Source organism: Porites lutea, chromosome 3 (genome assembly GCF_958299795.1).
Source record: "Porites lutea chromosome 3, jaPorLute2.1, whole genome shotgun sequence".
Classification (NCBI taxonomy): Eukaryota; Metazoa; Cnidaria; class Anthozoa; order Scleractinia; family Poritidae; genus Porites; species Porites lutea.
The window spans coordinates 18,050,994-18,069,730 of NC_133203.1; the positions used below are offsets into that span (position 1 = coordinate 18,050,994).

General features: G+C 42.0%; 1 protein-coding gene and 2 pseudogenes across 1 annotated transcript; 2 read left to right on the forward strand and 1 right to left on the reverse strand.

The window, feature by feature from the left end:
* Positions 1-3,349: 3,349 nt before the first annotated feature.
* LOC140931763 (uncharacterized) lies at positions 3,350-4,508 on the forward strand (annotated as a pseudogene).
* A 1,225-nt stretch (positions 4,509-5,733) lies between these two features.
* Positions 5,734-8,475, reverse strand: LOC140931764 (uncharacterized). The gene is made up of 4 exons (XM_073381507.1): positions 8,241-8,475; positions 7,215-8,135; positions 6,632-7,104; positions 5,734-6,486 (listed from the first exon to the last, which is right to left on the reverse strand). Exons 1-4 carry the CDS (start codon positions 8,473-8,475, stop codon positions 5,734-5,736), a joined length of 2,382 nt encoding a protein of 793 aa, XP_073237608.1.
* A 3,540-nt stretch (positions 8,476-12,015) lies between these two features.
* On the forward strand, positions 12,016-12,805 carry LOC140931765 (uncharacterized; annotated as a pseudogene).
* The last annotated feature ends 5,932 nt before the right edge of the window (positions 12,806-18,737 follow it).

The window sequence follows — 18,737 nt, forward strand, 5'->3', positions numbered from 1 at the left end:
TTTTTGGTCCATTGGGAAAAAACACGGTTTTTGTTATCCAATGGATTTGCGAGATCTCCCTCATCGGTTTTCAGTTGCTCTTTCATAGAAATTCTTGGATCGACTGGTGCTTCCTCTTCAGCAATTTTTGGGCCTTTCATGTCCTCAATTTTCTCACAAAGTTCTACAAGTTCAACCTTAGGTTTTTTGCTGAGCTTTGAATGCCCCTTTGTTTTAAGTATTCTTTTAACCAAGGAACCGGTTTACAGTGAAAACTGCCTATAGTAGAGTCAGCCATCTTGTGTCCTCTAAGCCTCGCTTACATGCAACTACCTCGTTCTCAGGAGTGCACGGTCAAAAATATTGAAAGGACCCTATTGAAAAAGCATCACATGCTTTTTTGAGGGTTACATGTGAAAACAGTGGAAACCCGCCTTATGGCCACCCCCGTAATACGGTCACCTCGTTATTACAGCCACTTTTTCCAGCCCGGCAAAACAGTTATACATTGTCTTATTAAAAAACCCTGTTAATACGGTCAACTGCTACATTTTAAAATGCCAATCACCAGAATCTTTTATAACTTTATTCCATTCATACGGCTACTCATACCAAGTCTAGAAAATTGAATTGCCTGTGACATCTTCATAAGCACGGCCTATTCTTGTATTGCTTCTATAGACTACAGTACACTAGGAATAGATTTGTGGCAGTTTTTATCTGATTTTTAGAAGTGTTTTATACACTGAAGGAAAGTTTAAAGTAGTTTTTATAATTACTGTACGCAATATCTACTTATTGCGATTATTGATTCCACAGAACAGTTGTTTAAGAAGTGCAACCGCAATGTACGGTGTATTTGTCATTACAGCCCTCAAGTCATGAAATTAGTTGAGCCTCTCCCGGTAATATGGTCATCCCGTCAACAGTCTTAACACAGCCAAATTATGTTGAGCCATTGGTGACCCTATTAACGGAGTTCTACTGTACTATGAGAAAGATCATACGAGGCCCCCGTGTTTACAAACCTGCCATGTGGGATTCAGTGCCTTTGTTGGTCTCAATCGCTTTTAATTGCATGTTTTAATGGTTTGACTGTGAGAGAGTATAATGCAAACTCGGTAGAGGCAGAAGGACAGTGTAAACAGTCATAAAAGCGAGAAGGTAGAATGAAATCAGCGGTGATGTTTGCAAATCAGTGTGAGGAAATTGTCTGAAACTGGGATACTAACATTACCAGCACCGCGAACTGCTAAAAATATGCAATATTCAATTATGAAATCATCATATGCCACCCAGGTTAACATAATGCAGTGCCCTTTCCTTACATAAACCTACTCAGTATCAGACTCCAAGAGTGAGACATTGGTGTCTCACCCTGAATTTTCATGTGGCTGCTTTTCTCGTGGCAGTGCAAGTGGCTCAACGAGGAAAAAGACCTTTCTAGTAATGCAGTTAAGGGCTTAGCCATAGTCTTTCCCAACTTATTCAAAATGCTGTGTATTTCAAGTACGTTACAAATTACATCAGCAGAACGTGAGCAATGCACGATATAGCACATTGTGCAGACCTGAAAAGTACATGGCAGCGACCATGACTGAAGAGCAAGAGGCCGCTGCACTTGCTCTGATGAACATCCTTTGTATCACACAAAATGGCATCACGCAAGTCCATCACTCGACACCTTTGCGCAGAAGCATCCATCATGTCTCCTTTTTGCTAATATCCTAACTGGTTAAACGGCATATTACAAGTCTACAGAGTGTGTTTAATGTATTCAACAATTATCAACATGTACATTTTCAGTCTATCACACTATGTGTTCACCGAAAGCAGAAAAATGTTAGCTTCATTTATAATTTGGCACTGTTATTGGAAATCTGCGCTCAGAGTCACAAAACGGAATTTCTGAGGAAACATTTCCCAGGGGAGAATGCCTTATACTTCATGCCCTCTGAAGCTCGGTTGTCAATCTAGACAAAAGTACCACATTAGGAACCCCTCTATGCTAAAATACTAGCCACGCCTCTGATATTTGACACAGTGAATGATGTGTCAGGGTTCGAAGGATAAAACGCGGTAAGACCACAATTCCTTTCATACCACAATGTGACAGATCCAAAAGTTGAAAAGTCTTTCTTCATCGTGGCATTTTCGTCGGTAGTTTCATGTGAAAAAAACTCATCATGTCAATTGCAGAGGAAGAAAGAGAGGGTAAAGGATCCAATGAGCCTACGAGAGAACAGTGTTTGCTTGCTGGAACAGGGTGTTTGTATAAACTGGCAGCAGAGAAAGCTTGTCATTGCTGGAGTTTTATGTTGGTAGGCAATTGCACTGGAAAATTGTACCACTTGACCGTAAACCATGGCCTACACAATGTCGCCAAAAAATTTGGCATACAAAAATTTACTGTAGAAATCAGCATACACCATTGCAAGAAGGAACCGCAATTTCCAAATGGTAAGAGTGATCGTGTGTAACATGCAAGATGAAAGGCTGATTTACTCTGATTTTCTCAAAGTCAGGAAAGAACACAAATTGATTGGAGAGTACTATTTAACGAACGCTATTTGATGAAAAATATGTTTCTAATATTATCTGTGTGATCATGATAGACTGGAAGCAAATCTTGTAAATTCCCCATTAGCCCGAGCGGCCTGGCAATAAAAAAGCACATGTTCAAAGAGTTGTGTTCTGTTCGCTGTGTAGTATGTTTCTCAGACGTTTTTGCCTGCTTTTCGCTGAGGTTGTGGCCCTTTTCCCATCAGGACCAACAGGCAAGTTACATAAGCAGCATGAGTAGCGCTATTTAAGAATGATTTGGAAACTAAAACGTGACTACTAACAGCGTACATATCGCATAACAACAACTTTCTCACATGTAGTGATCTCTTTCTTCACAAAATGCATATTTTGTGCAAGGAATTCTAGAGTATGACATTCCCTATGTTGAAGTTGAAGAACCAGGAAACGTGTCCAAGACAGTAACGTTGTTCTTATTTGATTTTGTATTCCTGGCTTACAAATATATCTCTTGGCCGGACATGTGCAGACGACATTTGACGAAGACTAACACTAGAACCAGATAGTTGCGGTAAAAAATATCTTCCACTTGAGACACTGTCTACAGTCAAAGGGTGCCATTGGATTTTTCCAATGTCTAGGTAGGAAAAAAGCTTAAAACCTAAATCAAGCAATATATATATATCAGTAATTTGGGGTTTATAAATGATGCAGTTAAAAAGTAGTAAGTAGGGACTTAAAGCAACGAAAACGGGGACGGCGACGGGGACTCCAAAACCCGCAAAAAGACTGGGGAGAGAACGCCGTTGTTGCGGGAATTTCTAAACAGTTAAGCAGCCATTACAAAATGCCGCTAATGATGTCTTTTAAAGAAATTCGAAATCAACTTTTGATTAGCCACGATGATGGTGCGATAAACGATGAGGAACTTCTACTCCTGTATGATATAAACAGGTCCAATAATCTCGATCTTCCATACAATTCTTATCCTGGTTTTGACTTCAATGATTTGGAAGACAACGAGTGCCTTTCAGAGTTTCACTTCTACAAGAACGACTTACTATTTCTAACTGAAGTATTGGGGATTCCTGAGGTAGTGCAGTGCTATCAAAAAAGTATCTGTAGCGGATTGGAGGCTCTTTGCATTTTTCTAAAGAGACAGCTATCCTTCTCGATATTCAGACATGATAGCTCGCTTTGGGAAACCTGTTCCAGTGTTGTGCATGATAAACAACTACATGATCGACATCTACCAGGCACACAGTCACAGAATTTTGGAGTGGAATGATACCATCCTATACCCTCATTCACTGGAAATATACAGTAATGCCATAACAGCTAAGGGATCCCCCTGGGATAACGGTCCCCCTGGGATAACAGTTTTGGCTTTATTGATGGGACGGTTAGACCAATAAGCAAGCCCGGCCAAAATAAGCGCATTGTCTACAATGGGCACAAAAAAGTTCATGGTGCAAAATTCCAATCTGTGGCATTACCAAATGGAATTATTGCAAATATGTATGGACCAATCGGTAAGGGAAATGGAATATTAAATTACCCTTCAGTAAAAGACCTGAAAATTTTTTAATCTAAATGTTAATTTGTCTTTTTTGTTTTTTATAGAGGGCAGACAACACGACTCTGCTATGCTAGCAGACTCCAATCTTCTTCAAGATATGCAACATTATGCTTTTTCACCTGGGCCAGCGGGTCATCCACTGTGTGTTTATGGAGACCTCACGTACCCTTTGAGGGTGCACCTCCAGACCCCTTTTAGAAACATGATACTCACCCCGTGGATGGTAAATTTTAATAAGACTATGAGCTCTGTGAGAGTCTCTGTAGAATGGCTATTTGGAGACATAGTTGAGTACTTAAAGTTTGTAGATTTCAAAAAGAACCTCAAGATTAGACTTTCTTCAAGAAGAAGCCTTTGGGCATCGCTTTTCGGAATCTTTGAAGTTGCTCGTCCTCGTCTTGTCCATATTTTTCCATACAGTGTCTAAACCCCCTTTTCCACGTTTGATACGTTCTTCAACTTCCATCCCAGTTCGGAACTGTCAACCGCTCTAGGCTGCTAGGTTTTGTTCCCATTGCAACGGCCATTTTGTCAACTGCAGAGGTCATCGTTTTCAAGGTTTCTGTGTGGTCAGGACCTTTTGGAAGAGCCTTTTCGCTTTGATATGCTGCAAATTTCAAGGTGATTTGGAGGAAATCAGCTTTGACTTTGTCCCCGAGTTTTCGGTTTGTTAACACCAATTCATCCTCCGATGAAGCGCCTTCTTCAATTAACTTGTCTAAGATCGTCTCTTGCTGCTTTTTAACAGATCTGTACTTTGATTCCACTAAATTCAACACTGCTTCGAGTCTTTCAAGTCCCGGTTTTACTGCAAAAATCGCTTCAAATTCTTCCATCAACTCATTAAGAATTCCAACGGCATTGTTCATTTTTCCCGTGAGGGTTTTTACATCAACTTTCGGCGGCATTGCAAAGTGAAGGTGTAAATTGAAATAATTTCTAGAACTGTCAGTCGCTCGCTTTATGGCAGTCGGTTGTTCTGGAAAAATGATGCGTTTCACTCGTGAATTTAAATGACTGTAATGATTCCAAGATCGGTCGGTCACTTGTTTTGCTGTCAGTTGTTCTTGGAGGCCGGTTGTTTTACCACTATGCTGTCCTTCGGGATCCTGCAGTTGATAGTGTAACCTTCGATCCAATAGAATTTTTGACTGATTCGCGCTTACGTAGCGAAGCGTTTCTTAAATTTGAAGGCTACAACGATGTACAGATAACCACTTTATTTCTGAACTGGTTGCCAACAGTAACTTAATCGGCAACAGTCACACTGCAAAGCAAATGAAAGATTTGCGTTTTAAGTATGAAATTGCCCTTAAAGGCTGAAATATTCGCAGCAAAATGCTGCTTACAATTCTGTTGGGTAATCCACACATCTTAACACGGCTCTTTACATTATCTTTCAACGGTTGTGTCCGGATGATTGCAAGGTGAGTCTAATTAAAAATATATTACGCCTATTTATACAAAAATGCTAATTCGTCGCCAGGTCCTTCGCGACTGCATTTTTGGCGCCAAATCGGTAGCTACACAAGCGCAAATCACTCCGCCCGAGTGCGGAAATTAAGAGCTTACAGTAGCTCTAATTGAGCAACGGTTTATCATTTAAGACCGGAGAATCATGCAATTGTTCATTGTTCTTGAATTAATTTAAACTAGAGTAGTCCTGCATTGAGCTCTTCCTTTGTCGCAATCAAACACAGTTTGTGAATAGGTCTGTCGTACTCTCCGTCTCTTGTTTTGATTCTCACTTTTCGGACAAGTCCGTCATTTCCAGGATATGTGCCTACAATACGCGCCATTTTCCATTCACATCTTTTGTGTTTGGGATCCAGCTCCAATACAAGATCACCGATCTGGGTGTTATCTCGCACGCGAAACCACTTGTTCCTCGGTAACAAGTTTGGGGCGAAATACTTCATCCAGCTCCTCCAGAAATCAGCAACTCTGTTTTGGGTGCTCCTGAGTAATTGTCGCGGATTGGTTCTTTCCTCTGGTTCTGGTTGTGGTGGTGGATTGTAGTGGCCTAGAAGTAGGTCGTTTGGAGTGATCGATGGGGCCTCCCAGATATCGTCGGAACTGGGGTACAGCGGTCGTCCGTTGACCATGTACGTGATTTCTGACAAAATTGTTCTCCATTGTTCCTCGGAGTAGGCTTGGTTCTTGCAAGTGGCATTAAATGCTTGTCTGACTGACTTAATTAGGGTTTCAACAACTCCGTTTTGGTGACTCGCATGAGGTGTATTCCATTCCCATCTGAGCTCGCAGCTAAATTTATTACAGAGAACACTCTTTACCCCAGGAATATCCCAGTTCTGTGTGATTTCCTTTAGGTAACCTTGGGCACCCACGAAATTTGTAACACGGTCTGACCAGCAAACATTAGGGTGTCCGCGTAGGCGGGCAAACTATCGAAAGGCCATTAAGAATGCGTCTGAAGTTTTATTGGTGACCAGCTCAAGATGAATCGCACGTGATGTCATGCAAGCGAAGATGATCACTTGTGCCTCTTTCAGAGTTTTGCGGCCGAGCTTGATCTGTACTGGCCCAAACATGTCCATAGTAGTGTTTGAGAATGCCGGGAAGCCAGCTGCTACTCTTAGGTTTGGAATCTGTCCCACGAGCTGGTTGAGAGGCCTTTTCCGTAGTTTTCTGCATGACACACTTTGAGGTGACGGTCTTAGCCATTCTGCGGAGTCCAATGATCCAGAATCTTTTTCTGGCCTCGTGGATTAAACTCTTATAGCCACAATGCCCACGTCGTTCGTGGAGGTCACACAGATGCAAGATCACAAAAGGGTGGTCTTTTTGCAAGATAATAGGCTTTCTCAACTCTTCCGGGAGACATCTGATATCTTCAAGTCGACCATGCGCACGAAAAAGGCCATCTTCATCCCTCTTTGCTACCAGTTTCTTATCCAAGCTGTCTTCGTTGACGTAAAATTGACTCCACTTCAGAAGATGGGTCTCGGCAGCCTTCAGTTCCTGAGCTGAAAGCGACCGACGTAGGCTAGAGTTCTCCGTATCTTGGAGTACGTAGAACACGTTTTCAGCAAGTGTAAAAGGATAGGATTTTCTTCAGATCCAGGTTGATCTAGTTCAGGACATACTTCCGCCGCGACACTGTGATGTTTACCGGCTTTCTCCTCTTTCCGAAATGTTTTCCTCTCTCTTAAAGCGTCGAGGTCGTCCACATGAGTGTTAACTCGGGTGTGGTCTTGAGCACTGGGCCACTTTTCTTCTGGCAACTCTAGGAAGGATGGTCCCTCTGACCACTTCATGAGATGATTAAGATGGATTCCTCTCGTTAGAGCATCTGCAGGGTTGTTGTTAGACTTGATGTAGCATATTGGGTCTGCCCCAATCATCTCTTGAATTTCAGCCACTCTAGCAGATACGAAAGGCCTGACTTCCTGTGGTGGCGTTCTGACCCAGGACAAAACGGTTGATGAATCAATCCAGAAGAATCTTTCCCAGTCCTGGGCTTTTGCGAACTCCAATGCTTTTACACATGTAACGTACATGCGTGCAAGTGCTAAACAGCCCAACAATTCTAATCTCGGGATGCTCTTCTTCTTCAGAGGTGCGACGAAAGCCTTTACCATGACTGGAACACAATGATAGTCTCCGCCAGCAAGTTTCCACCGTAGGAAGATGACCGCACCATAAGCCTGCTCACCACCATCGGAGAATCCATGAATTTGAGGCATGCCCACTGTGTTGTTTGGTTTTAGCTTGTGGTCAAACTGAAATGACAGGAGATCATTTATGGACTGGACATTCGCTAACCATGTTTGCTGAATACTCTCGGGAAGGATGTCGTCCCAGCTGTAACCTGAACTCCATAATCCCTGCAAGTCAATTCTGTACTTGATAGTAACGGGTGAAACAAGTCCGATAGGATCCCAGAGTTGAGCGAGAAACTTCAGACAGCTTCTTTTGGAGAAGCCCTCCAGTAGGCCAACCACGTTTTCTTTCTTGAAGGTAAATTTGTCTTCTTCATCCCATTTGTGGCCAAGCAGATCTGTAAATCTCTCACCACTAGACTGGTCAATTTCTGAGCAGTTGGAATGCCACGCCTTAATTTGAAACTGGCCTTTTCCAAGGGCGGTGTCAATTTCTTTGATTATTTTCTTGGCTTCTGTCAAGTTTCTTTTTGAGCCTGCGATATCGTCCACGTACGCGTGATCTTGAAGTTCCTGGGCTGCATCTGGAAATTCAACTTGCGAGACTTGAGCTAGGTAATTAATGGAGTTCATGGCGATGTCTGGTGCTGGCTTGTCGCCAAAATTTAACCTGAGCCACTGGAAGACTGAGGGCGTTTCACTTTCGTCGCTTCTCCACAAGAATCTGTGAAAGACTTGATCATCAGGGTGCACTAGGACTTGATTAAACATTTTTCGGTATCACCAGAGTAAGCCACTTCGTTCCATCGCCAGGCCATAAGTACATTGGGAAGACTGTTAATGTAATTAGGTCCTTTTTCGAGGTGATCGTTAAGGGAAAGACCGTCGTGGCCTTTTGAAGACGCATCGAAAACAAGGCGGACCTTAGTGGTTCTCTCTGGTGTGAAGACTGCTTGCAACGGCAGATACCATTCGGGTTGACTGTTGATCAAGTTCTTCCGTAGGAACTTTCATTACAAAGTCCTGTTCTAACAGCTTTTGTACCTCGTCATTTACGATTGCGAAACATTCTTTTCTCTGGAACGATTTCTCGGCAGACTGCATTCGTTTGAAGGTGATGTCATAATTGCTGCGTTTGGGGGTCCATTCTGTTTCCAAGGCATTCTTACTTGGATTCTTCCATCTACAATTGGGTTGAATTAGACAGAGATTTGACGAACTTGTTTTCTCGTAGCGCGTTCTCACTACATGTGCACAGCTCTGTTGGTTTAACTCCCAGCGTGTCCTGATAAAGTAGTTTCTTAATGTCGTCTTCAATGCTCACTGTTCTGACTTCAACAGACTGTATCCTGGAACTGTTAACTTGTCCTAAAACGTACCAACCAAAACAGTTACGTTTGGCAATCGGCTCTCCTGGTTCCCCGGACAAGGTATGAATGTCGACGAAGGCATCGACGAAATCTGTACCAATTAGAAGATCTATTGTTCCACCAGAAAGATGCAGTTTGTTCGCAATTGGTTTGAGATGGGGGAAGTGTTCAATAGTTCCCTTTGAGATTGTCTTCGCGGCACTACAAGGTCTCTTTATGGTGTATACTTCTAGGGTCTTTCTGATATCCTCTTCGATATCGAGGCAAGAGTGATCTCAATGATTTCTGACGTTTCAGACCTCTTCTCTCCACCTGCTAGGTTCATAGTAAGATGGGTAGCTGTCCCGGCTATTCCCAGTTGTTCAGTTGCGTTTTTAGGTAGCAGACTTGTGTTTGATCCAGAATCTATCATCGCAAGCATTTCAACAAGCGTTCCACCTGAGTCCATAATTTTGACCTTTTGAACAGGACATAAACCAGTGATGAGCTTGAAATCTTTCTTGTGGTCAGCGGCACAGTTGGTATTGCCTTCTGCAGGAACATCTTGCATTCGGAAAGGCACTGCGTTTGGGCTTAGATTTGAATTGATGGTCTCGTTGTACAGAGAACGGTGATGGTTCTTTTTGCATTTATCGCAGGTAGTACCATCTGGCTTCTTACAGTCGTTCGTGTGATGGGGTCTAAGACATTTGCAGCATCTTTTGCTCTGTTTCACTACGTCCCATCTTTGATTTACAGTTGAACTTTGATACAGCGGACAGGCAGCCAAATGATGTTTCCACGCACAACCGAGTGGGCACGCTTCTTGATCAGGAGTTCTATCATTGCTAGCAGCATGGTTCTCTGTTCTTCTAAAGGTTGGTCGTCGGTGGGTATGTTCCTTTTCGTCGGCGTTCTCATTGTCTGGTTTGCCTCTGGAACGAAGAGTTGCCTCTTGATGTAACCACGTTACCAGGTTTGACACATTTTTTTATTTTCCCGCTCTTTGCATCTCTCTTCCAAAGTTTGTATTGTCTCTTGGATCGAGCTTTGATAAAAGCTGAGACATGAAGAACGGAGCTTCTGACCCCTCCAACACGGTGCAGCCATTGTCTTCCATATCATTGACAAATACAGAAATCGTCGTGGCGTAACGCGTGAGTGACTTAGAGTCCCGTTTAACATGTTTGAGATTATTCATTTCAGCTAACAGTTCATCCATAAGTTTTCGCTCATTTGCGAATTCAGTTTCAAGAATTTCCCAGGCTTGGTTAATGCCTTTACAGGTCTTGACTTGATCTGTCCAGAAGAAGCCTTTGGGCATCGCTTTTCAGAATCTTTGAAGTTGCTCGTCCTCGTCTTGTCCATATTTTTCCACACAGTGTCTAAACTCCCTTTTCCACGTTTGATACGTTCTTCAACTTCCGTCCCAGTTCGGAACTGTCAACCGCTCTAGGCTGCTAGGTTTTGTTCCTATTGCAACGGCCATTTTGTCAACTGCAGAGGTCATCGTTTTCAAGGTTTCTGTGTGGTCAGGACCTTTTGGAAGAGCCTTTTCGCTTTGATATGCTGCAAATTTCAAGGTGATTTGGAGGAAATCAGCTTTGACTTTGTCCCCGAGTTTTCGGTTCGTTAACACCAATTCATCCTCCGATGAAGCGCCTTCTTCAATTAACTTGTCTAAGATCGTCTCTTGCTGCTTTTTAACAGATCTGTACTTCGATTCCACTAAATTCAACACTGCTTCGAGTCTTTCAAGTCCCGGTTTTACTGCAAAAATCGCTTCAAATTCTTCCATCAACTCATTAAGAATTCGAACGGCATTGCAAAGTGAAGGTGTAAATTGAAATAATTTCTAGAACTGTCAGTCGCTCGCTTTATGGCAGTCGGTTGTTCTGGAAAATGATGCGTTTCTCTCATGAATTTAAATGACTGTAATGATTCCAAGATCGGTTGGTCACTTGTTTTGCTGTCAGTTGTTCTTGGAGGCCGGTTGTTTTACCACTATGCTGTCCTTCGGGATCCCGCAGTTGATAGTGTAACCTTCGATCCAATAGAATTTTTGACTGATTCGCGCTTACGTAGCAAAGCGTTTCTTAAATTTGAAGGCTACAACAATGTACAGATAACCACTTTATTTCCGAACTGGTTGCCAACGGTAACTTAATCGGCAACAGTCAAACTGCAAAGCAAATGAAAGATTTGTGTTTTAAGTATGAAATTGCACTTAAAGGCTGAAATATTCGCAGCGAAATGCTACTTACAATTCTGTTGGGTAATCCACACATCTTAACACGGCTCTTTACATTATCTTTCAACGGTTGTGTCCGGTTGATTGCAAGGCGAGTCTAATTAAAAATATATTACGCCTATTTATATAAAAATGCTAATTCGTCGCCAGGTCCTTCGCGACTGCATTTTTGGGGCCAAATCGGTAGCTACACAAGCGCAAATCACTAGTGAGGATAAGGACTATTAATACATTCTGCTGTTATTGTGTCCTTTCTCATGTTTGACCCCAGGGGTACTTTAAAATAAAAGCTACAGAGAGCTACATGAAGGTGCCAATGAAATCATACCCCTAAAATACTACCCCTAAAAGAACTATATATTTTCCAAGTACTTTTGGTTTGAATTTTAAGATGACCTCCCCTCCCCAAAAAAGGCTAAATCTTGGTGTTGCCACAAAAAGAGAACAAATATGCAACCAAAGCAAATATAAAAATCGAATATTTCGAACTTAATAAATAGTTTGCTCCTCCCTGTGCCTTTTATACGGAGCCCAGTAAGTGCCATTCAAATTTTGCGCTCAATTTCTTCTGTCTCGACTTTTTTCTCGCCTTCAAGTTTTTTTCCCGACTTTTTCCCAACTTTTTTCCCGACTTTTTTCTCAACTTTTTTCTCGACTTTTTTCTCGATTTTTTTCCCGACTTTTTTCCCGACTTTTTTCTCTACATTTTTCTCGACTTTTCCCCCTGACTTTGGAGTAAATCCGCTGACATTTAAGCGCAAACAAAATGGCCGCAAGAATTTTTTGTTATACGATGTTGCTGTCTATAGTAATTCCCTCTACATGTGTTCTGCCAGACTATTTCTCTCTCCCAGCACATGCAGAACGTGACGACATAATTGACCACTTTTTTCATCTAGTTCTGGGTTACAGCGAGATCTTGATGTGTTTGTTTCTTTTGCACGGCATTTGCTTAAGTATTCGTCAACTAAAGCAAATACTGAGATGTCGTGGTCTTGGAAGAAGAGCTAATAGGACTGATCCACGGCAGGTTTGCGAAGCTATCGAGGAGGAACTACGAGGCAGTGGTAGCACTACTGGGTATAGGCAAATGACTCAGAGGCTGGTAGTTGATCACGGGCTAGTTGTTGGCGAAGAGACAGTTAGAGAATTGATGAAGATATTAGATCCTTATGGTGTGTCCGCAAGATCAAGTTGGAGACTCCGGAGAAGGCAGTACGGCACAAAAGGTCCTAATCACATATGGCATATTGATGGATATGACAAGTTGAAACCGTTTGGTTTTTGTGTACAAGGTGCAATTGACGGCTATAGCAGAAGAATCATGTGGTTAGAGGTTGGTCCTTCTAACAATGATCCCTCTATCATAGCCCAATATTTTGTGGACACTATCAGGTAAATCGGTGGAACTGCCAAGATAATACGTGGTGATGGGGGAACAGAGAATGTTTATGTCGCTGCTGTACAGCGCTTCTTTAGACGTGATGGGGACGACAGTTAGGCTGGAGATAAAAGTTTCTTATATGTAAAATCCGTTGCTAATCTGCATATAGAGGCTTGGTGGGGTATTCTAAGAAGAGGCTGCTCGGACTGGTGGATCCGTTTTTTCAAAGATATGAGGGACTCTGTCTTTACTGCGCAAACGATGCAGTACAGGCTGAATGTCTTAAGTTTTGCTTCATGCCTCTCATTCGCAAAGAGCTTTATAAAGTGGCTGTATTGTGGAACTTACATAAAGTAAGGCCAATGAACAATGCTGAGTCTCCAAGGGGTCGACCAGACATGCTTTATTTTGTGCCAGACGTCACTGGAGGAGAAGACCTTAAACAAGATGTGGACATTGATGATATTGAACTTGCGGAGCAAAGATGTTGCTATAGGTATGCAGAAAGTGGCTGTTGTGTCGAGTTCACTCAGTTAGCATCAATTATAATGCAGGAACAAAACCTTGATATGCCTGAGACAGCCGAAGATGCAGTCACCTTGTACTCTACCTTACTTCAGAGCATTGATGATTTAGTATAATAGCATGTTGCCAGTCTCTCGTATGAACTGACGTAGATGATGTAAGGAAGGGGAGGGGGGGGGGGCAAACGTTAATCGCAAACTTGCAAGGAGAAATGTATAAAACCAGCAATACAGCATCTTGACTTACTAAAAGTTCGAAACACTAGATTTACAAAGTGCTAGGTCTTGTAAAACTCCAATAACACAGGATGGCACCAACTATATAGTGATTTTAGCTTTACGATGACGGTGAGAGACAATTTGTCACTTGCGACCAAATTCTCATTTTACCTGTCGTTTATAGCGTATATAATATCTACACAAAGGTAGAGTGATCAAACAAAAAATTTGTAGGCCCGGGCCTACAGGTTTATTGGCTCGCTACGCCCCTGTTAGTTGTTTACTAACTTGCTCGGTCATTAAAGGAAATTTCCAATTTCAAGCAGTTAAAAAAAGGGCCATGTTATCAAAGCAGAAAATGACTTAGCTTTAGTGAATAACTGTTTATTTGAGAGCTTTCATTTTGAACTCGCCAGGGTCCTTGCCAGAACAAGGATGTTAGACAAGTTTCCTTTGTTTATGTTCAGATTGTCGTGGCTTCCCTGAGCTAGCAGAATTCTGGACAAAGAGACAGACAGGTTAGGTTTGACTAGTTAGTGAGCTACTCACCTTTAGAAGCAGCCAAGCAAGCCATGGTGTCTGTCCAGACACGGGCAGCTTAGTCAACAGAGATTGGCCGATTACTGTAGAAGCGATCTTTGTTGATAGCTTCATGTAATTTGTAATAAACGTTTGATTTGTTAATTCTCAAGAAGAACCTCACTATTTCAATGCCCGGTATTTCATCGAACGCCTTTCTTTCAAAACGAAATCGCTTAAGGCCAGGTCACTTCAGTTCTACCTGTTTCGGCCAACCCAGTAAATAATGAACTGTAATCTTTTTTCCGTTCCAGTGATGTGGGGCATGTACCCCAGTCTGCAATATGAAACTTTTGAGCAAAACCTATGAATCAAATAAACTGTCCTTTATTTGTGACAAAGTACTTTAAAAACACAATGGTTGTTAAGGTTTAGGGAGGAAACCTACTTAGACACCTAATTTATAAGTTAAGTTATTACTGAGCTACTCAAAGTCAATAATATCAATTTCCAGATGGATCAAGGTGAGGAAGGGGAAGGAGGAGGGAACTACTATTATATTTAGGCTATGAATAGGTAACTGCCATGGGATGAAGGATGATTTTACAGTGGTTGTCGTTCCTTTAAAACAGGATTCCTCTCGATATTGCTGTCCCTAGATAAGGTACCCGAAAAGTAAGCAAATGCCGTGCAAACGAAACAAACACATCAAGATCTCGCTGTAACCCAGACCTAGATGAAAGAAGTGGTCGATTATGTCGTCACGTTCTGCATGTGCTGGGAGAGAGAAATAGCCTGGCAGAACACATGTAGAGGGAATTACTATAGACAGCACCATCGTATAACGAAAAATTCTTGCGGCCATTTTGTTTGCGCTTAAATGTCAGCGGATTTACTCCAAAGTCAGGGGGGAAAGTCGAGAAAAAAGTTAAGAAAAAAGTCGGGAAAAAAACTTAAAGGCGAGAAAAAAGTCAAGACAGAAAAAATTGAGCGCAAAATTTGAATGGCACTTACTGGGCTCCGTACTTTTACGTTTCCATGTACCCCCTCTGCCTAGGAAGGGGGGCTTGTGACCCCGTATGTTTTATAAGCCTTGCCCAATATCCAGATCCAAAATTATTTTAAGTAATCCTCATCTATAAGTCATTACTAGGTCAAGAATAAAACTAATTGGCCATTTCAGTTTTTGCAATAAATTTTCAATCTACACATGCCATGAATCAGTGTGTATTTTTCTTAAGAGAGACTGTCGCTTAAGAGAGAAGGATCACTGTTAGTCCATGGGCCAGGACCTCAAATTTGATGATTTGGTACCAAAAAGAGGGACGAAGAGTGGCTTATATTTTTAAAAACTATGACTCCTCTAGTTTATTTTAATGTATGATAACCACGTCAAATGAGTAGTTTTGTAGGGTTTATCACGTGATGAAATGACGTCACTCGGCTTTCTACAATGTCAAATAAATGTACATACACAAGTTTTTCCTTACGTTTTTCCCATTTTTGGGGGACACGTTTAGATGATTGAATGGTACCACTGTTTTGCAAGTGATTTTCGAGGCTTTTGTAGCAAAAAATTAGATGAATTCTGGTGTTTGTTGCCATGGTAACAGAGAAGTAGCCCTTTGAACCAGAGGGTCGATATTAACTAAAGTAATAAAGATGAATTGTTTGAAAAAACTGTTAAATGATAGTTCTATATGACAACTGCATACTAGTTTAACTCGGGTGTTATAACTACCTATGAGGCTGCTATACTATGACATTACCTTTTTGGCGGTCATATTGCATCCGCCATCTTTGATTTTCAAACATGCCAATTTTGTCCCCTGAAGTGCCCCAAAACGATCAAACCTGGAAGGAACATGCAAAATCCTAATAATTCAAGCTGTGAAGGGAGCTGCTCTCAAAAATGTAAACTAAAAATCCATAGTTGCAAACTCTTCTGGCAAAAGCATTCATTGTGGTACCACTGTTTTGCAAGTGATTTTCGAGGCTTTTGTATCAAAATTAGATGAATTCTGGTGTTTGTTGCCATGGTAACATAGAGAAGTAGCCCTTTGAACCAGAGGGTCGATATTAACTAAAGTAAAAGCAGCTGCTCTCAAAACTGTAAACTAAAAATCCATAGTTGCAAACTCTTCCGGCAAAAGCATTCATTGTGGTTTTTCTGCGAAGCCATACTTTTTGGACGTCCAAGGGTAACATGCAAAATGTTATAATTCCTCTTACAGTGACCATTTGTTTTTATGTATTTTGGGTGCACATTTAGCAAGTCATATGTTTAAGTGTAGCAACGACTAGCAATGACTGTATTCTGTGGGCAATAAATCATGTCACTCTCGTCATCATCAGCATCGACGTCTACTGTGACAGCTTGTTCTTCTCGCCTGTTATTACACTCAGATAGCCAGCACATGTCTGTGCACTTAAGACCATTCGCAAGGCAGCTGCAGTTCGGAAGCCTACAAGATCTTGTGCAAGAACAAGAGAGTAGCTCTAAAACTGTTGCAGGAGCTGGCTGACCACTCATCCAATCAATCCCTAACTTGTTCTCATCCTGAATCCAGCCATGTCTTACGGGACTCAGAATTTCAGGGCAGTTCTCAAGACTTCGCCTCCAGATCCCTGTTTGATAGTTTGCTCGACACGCATGTTTATACAGGCAATCAGCGCAAGGTGGTAGTTGGTCGGACTGGATGTTACCTCTCTTTGAACAGAACAATCTATATCTTAGCTCATTGATGCTGTTTGTTCCTGGGCGGGAACTGTACATAGGACAGGTGAAATTCTGAACCATCTGAAATAGATCATCCGAGAGTTCCCATTCCACTCCTAAGAGGTCAAACATTTCCTGAAAGGATCTCTGTTCTTTAACGATTCGAAGTGCACCAATCTTACCCCGCCCAGCAAAAGCACTCATGGTGTCGCAACCAGTATAAGCGTGCATGCCAAGGAGACTGCTGCACAAATTTTGACCAAGGGCTTGCACTATACTCGTGATGCTGATGTATCTTACTCTTGTTTGTGTTCCACACTTAAAAAATATTGACGATGGAATTAAGTGCTTGAATGACACACAAAGAATGAAGACATCTGTATCTTCTGATGCCACACTCAATGTGCTGTAATCTGATCTGACCAAAAAGAGCTCTATCAGCTTTTAGGATGATCTCGTTTTCTGTTTTGCTCTTGAATTTCACCTTCTTGTTAAGATCAGAGAATGTCTTCAGCTTTGATTTCATGGTCTCATGAAATTTGACAGGTGGATTTGCCTCCAAGCGCTTTGCACGAAATTCTTTGTATGCCTTTTCCCCAACAGCGTTTGCGCCCAACAAGTCTTCCTCTATCTTTTGGGTGACAACCTTTCCGGTTGATAAGCATACCAGATCCTGCTGTTCAGCACTGAATGGGTTTATCCAGTTGCTTTCTAGCAAAGCAATCAGTGACTTCACGTCAGCCTCGTCTCTTACAACAGTTGACATGCTAGTGGCAGGTGCATCAATGGTGGGGAGGTATCCGATATTGTCTTGACGAGCCTCAATTTCGTTGCACACCAAAATGTTATAGCCACTCCATCCACTAACTTTCTGGTTAATCTGTGCATGTAGGCGCACTAAAACCCACAAAAGGTTTTTTCTTCGGGCATTTTCCAACGCTTCCTGGTTGTTTACTTCAACATATGCTCTTGGCTTAGGGCCTTGACGTTCACCTGCATTGTAAATGGGTAGAGCAACAACATCAAGTGGTTCAACACTCCTTTGCTTACTTTTAGTGATCCCAGGTGGCTGCTCAGTGAGGGGATGGGGGCCAAAATGTCTCGCCTGTACTGCTATGCTGTTTACACGGTGTGAAGTGCCTTCACCTGAAAGAGTCTCTTCGAGACGGTCAGTATTATCCCATGCTAATGTGGTACTAACATGAGGTTGTATATTGGCAGGTAGAGGAATTTCACTTGTTGTTGTTGCCATTTTCTGCATACAAAGAGCAGTGTTAATTTCCTCAAGCTGGGAATAAGAAATGCCATGACCATAACGGTTTAGTATAGACACTAGCTCAACATTGTTTGTAAGAGTTTTTACAGCATACGAGAGAAGAATTTGTTTAGGTGGCTTAATCCTCCCTCTGGTTACTCCAAATACTAGGTCTTGCGCGAACGACTTCATCAACCGCTGGACTCTGACAACATTCTCCCTCTGACGAATCTTTGTTGCCAGTTAGCAAGGTATACAAAAACGCATGCACTTAGCTCTTCAGGGACCTCTATGGCGCTGTCTCATTTTGCTTTCTTCGTTTCGAATGGCATCGCGGATGTCAGCTGCAGCTTTCTGAATATTTGAGATCTTTGTTGTTGAGCCTTTGTCTTCTTTTTCTGCCATAAGGATATTTAGTACATTTCTGGCGATTTGCACTGGTGTTAGGCTAGCAGGGATTAGGAATACACGGTTGTTGTCTAGCAAGTTTTCAAACTTGATCAACTCATTGAATTCTGCTTCTATGTTTCTTTTGATATGCTTCTTTGTTGATGGCTTACATTCCTTAGCTTGTAATGACATTAGATACTGTACAAGTAACTGCGTCATCTCAGACAGCCTTACGACTTTCTCGTTTTCTATCACATCTGACCTGATAAAGTCAAAAAGCATTTGGTAAGCATCAGACTCTAGACGGGCATATTCATCATCCGGAGATTTACTGCTCATATTAGGGTTCACAATACTGCTTGCTTCTGGTCTAGTGTAACTCCTGTAGCATGTCCTGTGATAACAAGCCTCTGCTGCAACTAA